This window comes from Doryrhamphus excisus, chromosome 7, assembly GCF_030265055.1.
Source record: "Doryrhamphus excisus isolate RoL2022-K1 chromosome 7, RoL_Dexc_1.0, whole genome shotgun sequence".
NCBI classification, from domain to species: Eukaryota; Metazoa; Chordata; class Actinopteri; order Syngnathiformes; family Syngnathidae; genus Doryrhamphus; species Doryrhamphus excisus.
The window spans coordinates 14422554-14434612 of record NC_080472.1 but is presented as its reverse complement, the minus strand read 5'-3'; the positions used below and the strand labels follow the sequence as shown (position 1 = coordinate 14434612).

Genomic DNA, 12059 nt, shown 5'->3' with positions numbered 1-12059 from the left:
TTAATATTTAAATGATATGCTATTTTTCTCATAATATTACTTAATATTAATATTAATAATTATTCTTGTAAAATATTTTTTTTCATTACATTACGTCTTTTTCATCAATATCTTGACCATATTATTGTAAAATTATTGCAGACTTTTACGTGAGAAATTGCAAAGACCTTGTGGAAATCTCACACGATTTAGTGAAAGAAATGAAAGCGGGGATGATTTAAAAACACACCAACCTCACCTCGTGGTGTGGCACCTCCACACCAGACGGAACGACAAATGAACTTTAAATCATGAAAAATGACAATCCAGTACAAAAATGCTGCAAGGCAAGTGCATTTATTGGAGCATATTCTGTAAAATATACTTACAATAACAACCAATAGTACTACACTGACATGAAAGAATGATTTACTGTTTTTAATGATGTCCAATGTAATGAGAGGAAACTTGCGTCGCTTCATGAAAAGTCATCATGTTAGTGTGAGAATAACACCTCGTCCTTCCAAATGGTAAGGTGCTCAGATTGGTCCCGATGGGATCCATCAGCACCAGCCAATTTCTCTGTCACCGGAAAAAAGGCTCCTTATTTGTCCTCCCTGCCACCGAAACGGCGGTACAATCATCTGAAGTGGTTTGGGCAAGGGGAAGCGTGCAAAAAATAGGCTTTAAGGTTTCAGTTTTTTACTCACAAATGAAAAGGCCATAAGAGGATTTTGGGGAAATTGTGATTTGCTGACTCACTAAGAGGTTATTTGCCATGCTTTAAATCCTTCTGATGTAACACTACTTTTCATTTTGACAAAAAAAAACAACAACCCCAAAACAAAACATGTCATGCCTTCAACCTGCCTAAGCAGACGTTTTATTTGAAAACAATGCAGTGTGGACGAGCAAGGAAAACAACATCACGCTTCTGGGCACCTTGGAAATGACACCGCACGTCTAAAAATAACAGACAAAGGGAGTATGTGGGTCAGCGCTTTTCTAATTCTGTGACACTGACTGAATGACACTTTACTCCACAGCCTCCTGCTTTGTGAGGCGTTCACAGGCCACTTCTTTTCACAATTCTTCACTTGTGACACTCTCACTATTTTTATCCATCAATGAGAGTGATCAAAGTCGACTTTTTTTGGTTCATATTCTAAATAAAGCAAGCGACTGGGTTGATTCTTTTGAAATAGCTTCAAGTATTAGTCGTCATTCTTAGCAAAAAGCATCACTATATATTTTTATGACTCCCTGGACACTCCATTAGGTGAAAGACGGCATCACACATCATAAATTAGTTTCTGTAAACTTCCTGTCACGGTGGAACCTCTGTTTACATTATTCATTTCTTCAAAAAGGTTAGAATTACAGTAGAAACTCGGTTAGTGTTGAAAATGTATGACAATTTTGCCTTCTTCTCCGGTTAGCTTACAATAAGACATGTTGTTGCGTGAGTCCAACGTGTGCTTCATGTATATTTTTTTAATTTGTTGTTAGCATACTTGTTAGCATCATATTAGCTAAAATATACAAAATAGTCTTTCCGAATTAATTGAGTTTACATTATTTTTTAATATTAAAATTGTATTTGTTTTTTTTTCAGCTAAAGTTAGACCTTCACTTCGGTGATCAAAATTCCACTGTAATTTCTTGCTGAGGAAATTCACAAAAATAAACGTTAATCCAATTATTTTCGAAAATATTAGCAAATAATAAATTTCAAAGAAAATACTTATTGACTAGTTTGAGTTTTACATGCAGAAAACAATGGAAAAATAATTATAATATTCCCATACATCCCAAGGAGATCGAATTGAACAGTGTTTCTCACCTTTTCTATCAAATTGCCGGCGCTGCCAACTTTATTTGGCCCCATGGTGAGTTGAAGTCAATAAAAAAAAATGCATGAACGGTGCATCAGCAACACGCAGGGCACGTTGATTGGGCACTCGATTTTGCGGAACACTACAGTACAGTGCAAACGGATAGATTTTTATGCTCATCCTGCGGTGGAATCCCTCAATCACTTCATATGGATGAATCTTTAATATATATATTTTTTTTTAAACTGACAAAATGGGTACAATACTTGGAACAGTTTGATCATCAGTTGACATGTGGGGGGTGTCCCCTGAGGGACGCACACTGAAAAATGAAAGGATGCGGGGCTACTTTGACATTGTGTGTAATTTTATTTTGTAAAAGCCTAACAAAAAGGTTTATACAGTCGTCCCTCGCTACATGGTGGTTCGCATAGTTTTACAAACAGTTTTTTTAATGATCGAACATTGCCTATTATATAATATGCATATTTAAGCAATTAGTACATATGTATTCTTAGCCTACAAATACTATAAGGAATTCAGAAGGCATGATCTGTAGTGTAATATCTGTGTCCTGCTGTGTACGCCTTTTAAGGCGCGGGGCTTGGGAAGTGAGTGTTAGCACTGTGAAGTTTGCGAGTGACTGGTGTGAGTTGTGGCCGACAGCAGCTCCTGTGTGGCTGTTCACTGCTTGTTAAAAAAAAGTGAGGGAAGCGCACCATGAGGCTCTTTTTAACCACAGACATACTAGTTGCCAGTAACATTACATTGATGAGGCAATAGCCAACACAGGAAGTATGAACTAACAGGAAGACAACTAACGTGAGTCTATGTTATATCTTATTTATGTCTAAGATGTCCTATTATCTATTATGATGTCTACTATATTGGGTAATGCGAGTGTAAAAGTGACTCTAGCTGTGTTTTTTCATGTCTAGAGGGCTCTAATGATCCAAAAAAACGTATTTTGAAGGTGGTAAACAGGTTTTCTATGCTCCAACTATGTAAACATTCCATTTATCAAGAAGGAATCCTACTTCGCTGCACTTCTGGAACCAATTAACGACGATAAACGTGGGATTACTGTATAGATTTTAAAGATAGTTTGGTGTTATTATTTATTTTATCAACAGTTCACTCAAATTGGGCACCCCTGCTTTACATAATGATGATATTACATACAGCAACTGTGGTGTTCATCATGTTTAAGTGTGCACTTTGACCTTTTTAAGGTCTGTTTCCTTACACTCACCTTCATTATTCTGGTGCCAACACATCTCACAAGACAAGTATACGCTATTATAAAGCTATAAATGTGCATGGATGAAGTATAGAGCTACATAATGTATTAAAGCAGCCAAAGCCACCTTCAATTGCTCCTTTGTCAGTGTAGCGGAAACAGTTTGATCAGGAAAACATCAAGGTTTTGGTTGAGTTCACACATACAATACGTTGGTGTTCTCACAGCATACCTAACAATAGTCAGACAGACTTTACCAATTTTACGCCTTATCTAGTGTGAACGCTCCACCGCCCACGTTTCAATCATCTTTGTGATCTCTTCCTATGTTATCCATCGTATTTCCATACAGATTCTGGATATGAGTGAAATGTAGACTACATTTTTAGCAATCCATGACCTTGTATTCAGTTTTTTTGTTATACCACGAGGGTTGTGTCTGTGAGGGTCTGTCCCACTGTCCTGCTTCCATTTTTAAGAATGCCCTCTGTGGTGCCATGACTCATGACCGGTGATTTTGCAACACCCGTATCAGCGTCCTCTCCTTGCGGCTCCAAGAACGCCACCCTTTTCCCGTTGGACCTCCTTTGTCCTGACTCAACTTCCCTGGGGTCTGAGCAGAGCATCATAGCTCGCCCGCCACAACCTCTCGATCCCCCGCCCCTGTTCCCCGTGCATCGACACGGCGTCAGGTACAGGTATAGCAGCACCAGTATGATGCTGACCACACAGGACGCCAGGGTGGTGAAAGCAGTGTTGAAGTGTTCAGTTCCGCTACGATGGGCCAAGCCGCTGGAAGCGACGGTGCTTGTGTTTCCCACGATCACAGTGACCTCTGGAGACTCGGTGGGGTCATAGCGACGCCCACGTGGCGCTACGCATGTGTACGAGCCAGAATCCTCCATTAAAGCTCCTCGTATCTCAAGGTTGCCGTTGGGGAGGACGGCGAGGTGAGCGTTGGGATTTTGCGTTGATGAATTGAGCACAGTTGTGGGGGTGACCCAGAAGACGGCGGCATCCTTCATAGGAAGTGGTGCAAAGCCGGGACATGTCAACAACAACCATTTACCTGGATCCACTTGGTAGCTTCCACCTTCAGATGACTCTTCCCCCAGGCTGCAATTGAGAGTTGAGCCCCTACATGGGTATTCATCTCGGAAGTCCAACAGGGGGCGATACTGCGCCCACGTCCAGTACTCCAACAAAGCCAGCAAAGCGCAGTCACATACAAGAGGGTTCCCTTGCAAATAAATTCCACCATGTTGGCTTAGAGCAAGCAGTGTGTGAACATGCACACTGGAGAGCCTATTGGAGGACACGTCAAGGAAGGTCAAGTTGAGAGGCCCTTCGCCATCCCCAAGACCTGAAGGGAGTGACGTCAGCTTGTTCCCAGAAAGGTAGAGCTTCGCCAGGCTTTGGAGGCCACTGAAGGTGTTGGGAAGGATGTGGACAATTTGGTTGCCAAACAGCAGCAGCTCCCTCAGGTCCTCCAGACCGGTAAAAATGGAAGCGTTGAGCACTGATAGCTTGTTAGATGAGAGGTCTAAGTGGAGGAGATGCGGCGTGGACGAGAAGGCATTCGCCTCAATTTTCTCGATACGATTGCGGCTGAGGACCAGCGTGGCCAGGCGCTCAAACGTCCGGTTTATCCAATCAGCGGGCAGCACAGCGAGAGAATTGTGGCTCAGGTCTAAGCGCGTGGCATAGCCGGGGAGGTCGGAGGGCGGCGCTGACAGATTGCACCCGCTGCAGGAAATAATATCACTTGCACAAAGGCAGCTACTCGGGCAAGGCAGCGCCCGAGGAGGGAAGCCGAGACACAGGGAGAGGAGTAAGGTGACAGCTGCAGGGTTGCCTCTGAGTTGGGACGCGATGGGACACATCCTGGTTTTCCCTCAGGATGGACTCTCAGGTTACTGTCTCACCTGGCTTACACATGTCAGGTTTACCATGAGGATGCCTGTAAGAGCTGAGGAAGATACACACAAAAATATGTAGTAGTCAGCATGAATCATCTTGACATGTACCTTAAAATAGTAGCAGCCTATTAAATGGAAATGAAATCCGACACAATAAATCTGCCTTTCCAAAGAAAATAAGGCTCACTTTTTAATACTTTTTATACTTGGTATAAAATTAACAATATGTTTATTATTGTGGCGATTGCACAACATATTCAATATGCCCTCACTGACTACCGTATTTAATGAAATCCAAGACGATAAAGCAGCCTTTATGCTCTCTATATTTACATTATTAATTTAACAATATTTAGTATTGTGGTGATATGTTTGCACAGTGTGCACTCCCTGGCAACAGCATAAGCAACATGTCATGAAATCCAAAGCAATAAATCTGCCTTTACAAAGATAACAATGCTGACATTCAGAATTCATTTCTTAGTGGTATCGAAATGCAAACCTTTTAAAATGAATACCCTGACAGTGCCCAATCCAGTCGTTTCTCATTTGGTTCTGGAACCGAGCGCCGTGAGTGGGATTTAATATTAATAAACATAATATCGTAGTTGGAGCATAGAAAACCCGCTTATGACTTTCTAAATATGGCTGTGACCATTATTAGATCCATGTAGACATGAATTAACACCCCTATAGTCAACATTACTCTGCTATTATTTTTTCTTTACACCGCATTGTGCAACAGTACTGGATTACTACGCTCATAGCATTTGGCAAGGTTACAGAGTTAACTAGTTATTCTACAATTTATTTCTTCTAAACAGGAATTTAAACCTGATCTGTTTAGATTTTTTCCACCCACAGCCACAAGCACACCCACTCCGCAGTGATTGGTCAGATGCCCAAAGTGCTTCCTAACTATGAACCATATAAGGAAGTCCGCCCCTCTGTGACATCGCAAAGGAACGGTTTTACCACGCCTTTTCAAACATGAGTGTTTTGAGCCATCCCAAACTTCTTTCAGGGCTCTCTTCCAAATGCACAAACCTCATTATCTGAAACTTTGGCATCGTTTAACACGAGAATACAACATTCTAACTACAATTATAGGTCAGAAAAGTGGAGAAAAAACACGATAGGTCCCCTTTAAATCATCAAAATTCGGCAAGATACTGCAACTAATACATGTTATCATCAGTGTACGTGTTAATGCATGATCACAGCATGTACATCAAACGATGAAACATTCTTAGAGGTTTTTTTAGAGGGCTTCATAGCCCATAGGTGTATCCCAATGACAGCATTGTTAGCTACCTCAAATTGACTAATTTTCTCGTGTTATAATGCACAGAAAAGGGAACAATATGTGTTCATGTTTCACATAAGGATTGTGAGTGATGGGCAAAAAAAAGTGCACCCTATCTTACAAATTTTGTACAAAAAATTGTAATGTCTACTGCAGTGACTTTAGCCATCTCAACTGTAGCTGATCTCAGGCATGCCATACTAAAACGAGACCACTTCAATTACCGTATAAACAAGCCAAGCGTAAAAATGACCATCATTGTATGGATTTTTAACAAACGTTGATAAATTTGCAGATTTATGCTTGACGTTGAGGTCATAGAGTACATAATCTATCTCCAGCCCTTGCAGATTTGACCAACCAGAGCAATGCCAGTGAGCGTATAACCAGAGGACACTGTTGTTGTTTGCATAAAAGCACATTTAGTCAGTCAGTCTGGTCTGTGAGAGGTGCCAGAGAGTGGAAGGCAATAACCAGATGAAAAATAAACGATTAACACCATTTAAAGCATTCATTATGACACTGTCTGCACCTGTTGTGTTGTATTAAATGTATTTTTCTTTGTGATCGTTTTAACATTTCTCTGTAGTGTATGGACTCATTTAACATGCAGGTAAAGTGTTCCTAACGACATTGAAATTGTTTTAAAAGTGCTTATGCAGGCAGCAAAGGCAAAATCGAAGCAATATAATGTTTAGCTGTAATAGCGCAGCACTGGGAAGAACTGTGAAACTATGTATGTTATTAAAGTAGTGACCGTACAATCGGCTTTTAATAAAAAAAAAAAAATCAACAACAGACCGCTTACCTTCACGCCCACGAAGCTGCCGCCTGTTCAACTCATCCTCTCGTCCACGGTCGCGTCTGCATGCACACTCGCCTGAGAGTACGGAGCGCATTGTGGGCTCTTGATCGCAGCAAAGCGCACCATTGTGCAACCTAAAAGCAGTCTGGGCGTGTGTGAGTGCTGCCAGAAGGGAAACGCTGCATAATGAACTGTTCACCTGCAGGTCGGGTTGCGTGACGCCAGGGGGAGGGGTCCAACGTGTGAGGAAACGGAAACCAGAACAGCACAGCACGACAACACAAGGGAAGAGGATCAGCTGCATCTGTACGACGATGCACGAACTGGAAATGTCCACAATGGACACCCCCCCCCCCCCCACCAGTTCTTTAAGACCTTTGGAGTAAAATTAGCATCAAAGTAAGCTAGTGTTACAATTATGTTGCACTTTTCCATTCACTTTTCAAAAATATTCTAATTTCTAAGTGCTGCAGCCATGAATCCAGCAGAGGGCGCCGTCTCACAAGTCAAGTCAGTCAACATTTTCCAGCAGGAAGATACTTGGAGAAGATGTGATGTTGTGTAACTGCACATTCTGCAAGTACAATACTGCATAATTATAGGCCTGTAATTGTTTTTAATGTGTAAAATTTAAATTAAAATGTGTTTAATTACAATGAGAGGCATATTATAGGGTTTAAAGCAGAGGTAGGGAACCTATGGCTCGGGAGCCAGGTAGGGCTCTTTTGATGACTGTATCTGGCTCTCAAGCATTTCTTACCACAATAAAAATGCATTTTTGCTAACATTTTAAAGTAAACCATCACAGAAAGGACTGTTAAAAATAATATTCAAAATCAACAACTTTCTTATGCATTTTAATTCGTCCATCTATATTCTGCTGCAATACGGCCAACCATATCTATCTTTCCTGATGATATTTTCCAGGTCAAACACCAAAACTTGATCATTACTGGGTAATGCTGTAGTCTACTTCAGTCATTGCGATGTCAACAAAACATGTAAATGTAAACTTTCCTCCTTTAGTCAAATAGCTAAAGCTGCAGAACCAAGCCTTCTGGTGAAGATGGCCAAAAGAATGAAATACGTGTACTGAATACGGTTCAAAACTATGCAGCAGCAGAAGTTGCATTAATGGCAGCAAGTATTTGATTTAATATTAGACACTGCGCTGCTCACGAAAGTATGCTGGCCACACCCCATTGGCGTGGGGTAGTGTGCCTGGTCTACATAATTAGAGCCCATTATATCTAAAACTGTTGGTCTTACATAAAAATGCACACATTTTATTGCATTCAAAATGTATATGGCTCTCACAGATACACATTTTAAAATATCTGGCCTTCATGGCTCTCTTAGCCAAAAAGGTTCCCGACCCCTGGTTTAAAGTATCAAAAATAGACATTGTAGGGCTTTTTATGTGTGTGTTCATTATTTGTGGGGCTCTTGGAATGTAAACCTCACAAATGGCTCATCATCATTGTGTCTATGTGTGTGAACAATGTTTTTACTTGTATGCCAATTTGTATGCCGAGGTTTTTTTAGGTCGCACACTGTACTCCTTCATTTAAGAGTCTAGTTTGGAGTTGTTGTTTTTTTCCCTCCCCTCTCCTAGTGTTGTCCCCCTTCTTACCCCCCTTCATCGCCCAATCATCCCGTCCTGTCACCCCTTGTCTCACTGCATAGTATGTTGTATATGTATGGACGGATGATTGCACTATTTCGCTTGTACTCCTGTATAAGTGACAAGAATAAAGGGCTACATCATCATCATCATCATCATCATACATTCACACTTAATGCATTATTTCTTGAGAAATTATGGAAAATAGTGAACAAATTAAAGTAGAGGGAGCGAGAAAGAGATTTTACAAATATTATCAGGACTGTGATGGACATACCAGCTATGTCGCCCCGGCAACGGCAACTTGCAAACACCACAGCAGCCGGAGTTGGAAAAAATATATATTTTCATCTACTTTTCTTTGCGGTGCTACCCAGGAAGTGACACCAGACCCTCAATGTGTAATATCAGTGTGTGCAAACAATCCATACAGGCGGGTAACAAGCTCTAGCTATCAAGGCAGCTGGTGTTTTGACATTTAAAAGAGGAGTGCTTCCTCCACGAGAGAGAGTCATCAACTATCTATGGAGATTAGCAGAAAAGGATGAAAACGCGTGTCTGATGCCCGTCTCCTGAGAGAGATGGGATTAACTGTGTGTTTGATGTAGATTTGAGATAACACAGCCTTCTGCGATTGATAAATAAGAGTTGAAGGCTTGATACGCATCGGACTCACTGTTGGATATGTGAAACTCGAATATCGGTCAAGTAAATACAGAATCATGTTCAGTAATATTTCCCATGCTGTTGTCATTTGTATGTGCTTTATAGGTGCGGGAAGGTACTCGTTTTGAAAGTGGAAGTAAACAGGCAATGAAACAACACCACCTTCCTGTTGGTGGGGAAAAAAAGCTTGTCATCGATCAAGCTTTTAGAGGTCGCTTGGTTGCAGAGGTAGGTGTGGAAAGGTAAGCCAACAGGCTTAGTAACGGGTTACTAACGAGTTAGTAACCTGGAACTACCCGAGGCCTCACCTGGCTTTGAAGGTAAATATCCATCCATGTTATGTATGCTGGAGCCTATCCAAGCTGTCTTTGGGCAAGAGGTGGGGTACTGTAACATGTATTTTACATTTTAGTGGTTGTCCAAGGTCAGCTTTTATCCAGCGCCTCCTATTCCAAGGCATTCCCAGTCCAGTTAAGAGATATAGTCTCTCCAAAGTGTCCTGGGTCTTCCCTGAGGCCTCTTCCCCTACCGGTCTGACGTGCGCTCAAGGCTCAATCTTGACCAGATGCCCAAGCCACCTCCTCTGGCTCCTCTCAAGGCTGAGTGCTTCTCACCTTATCTCCTAGGGAGAAAACTAATTTCAGCCGCTTGTACCTGCAGTCTTGCCCTTTCGGTCACCGCCCAAAGATCATTACCATAGGTGATGGTAGAAACATACTGTAGATGGAAAGGAAAGGTAAAAGGAAAGACAAACACAAAAGAACATAAAATCTCAAAATCTTCGCAGAGACTCCAAAAGAGTCCATTCTTACAGCTGAAGGATGATGATGATGTTATAATGGAACGCTAGAGAGTCTCACAACATATTTATACACCGGACTAGACAATCAAGGTTGGTAGGATTTCAAGGTCAACAGATCGTATTGCTATGGCAAACAAGTGATCCAATTTTCTGGGGAGATAAAGCAAAGACATTCTCCCCGTCTCCATCTCTTCACCATACCACACCTCACATCTACTCAGTTGTGCCAAAATGTAGGATATGACAGAAATGTCAGATATTATCCTACCCTGACAGCCTTATGTAAGTCCTGAGCGTGTGTCAGGGATAATCCTCTTAGTGGGAGAGAAGGGGTCGCCTTAATGGGAAACAAAACAGTTTGCCTCCCCTGTCCGCTCTGCTTTTAATAATCAAAATGGAATTTGCATGAAGGCCACCAGCACCATGTGTAGGAATAATCCTTGCGCCAGAGGACACCGCCCTGGTCTCTGTATACCATTTAGTTTGTGTTAAAGATGATTGTAGACGTCGGATTAACAGATGTGTTCAGTGATAAAAAAAAAAACAAAAAACAACCTCTGCAGGGACACCGACGCTATTGTTTTGATTGGAAAAGGTGTGTTACATGGTCAAGGTGACACATTCATCCTTTAGCATGTTATTTTCATCACTGGATGTACATGTGATGGAACAATGAGCCTAAAGGCTGCTTGTGTGGTGGGCATGATAGCAAGTTGTTTTACCCTGCAGACAGTATGCATTATCATATTTATACAATGAGAATGATAGATAGGAAACATAGTGCACTGGTAATATGAAAGAAACATGCACAAGTGCAGTTGAACTCAATTAAATAATGACTTTTGCGTTTAATTGTGGTTTAACATGATTGATGCGGTAGCCGTGGCGTGAATCAAGCTCTCTGACGCCTTCTGCTGGTAATGGCGGAAAAGTACAACGTCTTAGTGGCTTAGAAAATACATCGGAGCCTTGTTTAGCGTCATTGATTCCTTCCAAACGGCATAGCCGAATCAATTTTCCCAAACGGAATAATGTAAACCCAATTAATCAATTCCAGAAAGCCAAAAATGTTACCACAAAACACATTTTTATACTTTTACAATTATAGTTTGGCATGCAGAAAACAATTCTAAATGCATACAAATACATATATGATAAATGAACATTGAAGGTTACTTTTGCATTCCTTGAAGACGTGATTCTTGATGTGATATGACGTGGCAGCAAGATCAACCACCTGATATGAGTTCTTGAATTTAATAGTGTTTCTCACCCCAAATGGAAACAAAGAAAGTTGCAAGTGCCAGCGTTTTCATAGAGAATGTGACAAATACTACTGAATTCAAGAAATAGCTCTTGACAAAACAGGAAAATGACGTCTGTGTGGTGTCTCGCTGCCACATCATATCTTTGGGAAAATTCAATGAAGGTAAAAGTAGCCTGAAATCTTCATTTAGCCCTTTCATTCATAATTTATATGCATTTCAATGTTTTATGTATGTAGAATTATAGTTATAAAACTATAAAAACGTGTCTCATGTTAAGATTTTTGAGTCAATCGCTGATGACATCATAGATGGACGACGTATCTTACCCGGTTGCCATTTTGTTAGCTAGCTAAAATGCTAATAAGGAAGAACGTTTTGTGATTAAACAGCTGCAGATAAATATAAAATAGCTATCAGAGGTCACTAGACTAGATCGGGACTGTGGAAGATTCAGGTGTTTTTCATGGGGTCTTTCAATGGGAATGGAATGTTGAAAAGTCAAAGGATGCATGGGCCCTTTTAATGACATAGCTTTGTGTTGAGGTGCCATGGGTTATTATTTTTAACACCTATTATTACATCTTTTTTTCCATTGTTACTATTGTTGTTGCTGGG

General features: G+C 41.0%; 1 protein-coding gene across 1 annotated transcript; it reads right to left on the bottom strand.

Moving 5' to 3' along the window:
- Positions 1-383: 383 nt before the first annotated feature.
- Positions 384-7389, bottom strand: LOC131132453 (amphoterin-induced protein 2-like). The gene is made up of 2 exons (XM_058078071.1): positions 7088-7389; positions 384-5023 (listed from the first exon to the last, which is right to left on the bottom strand). Exon 2 carries the CDS (start codon positions 4935-4937, stop codon positions 3474-3476), a length of 1464 nt encoding a protein of 487 aa, XP_057934054.1. The 5' UTR covers positions 4938-5023; positions 7088-7389; the 3' UTR covers positions 384-3473.
- Positions 7390-12059: the final 4670 nt, after the last annotated feature.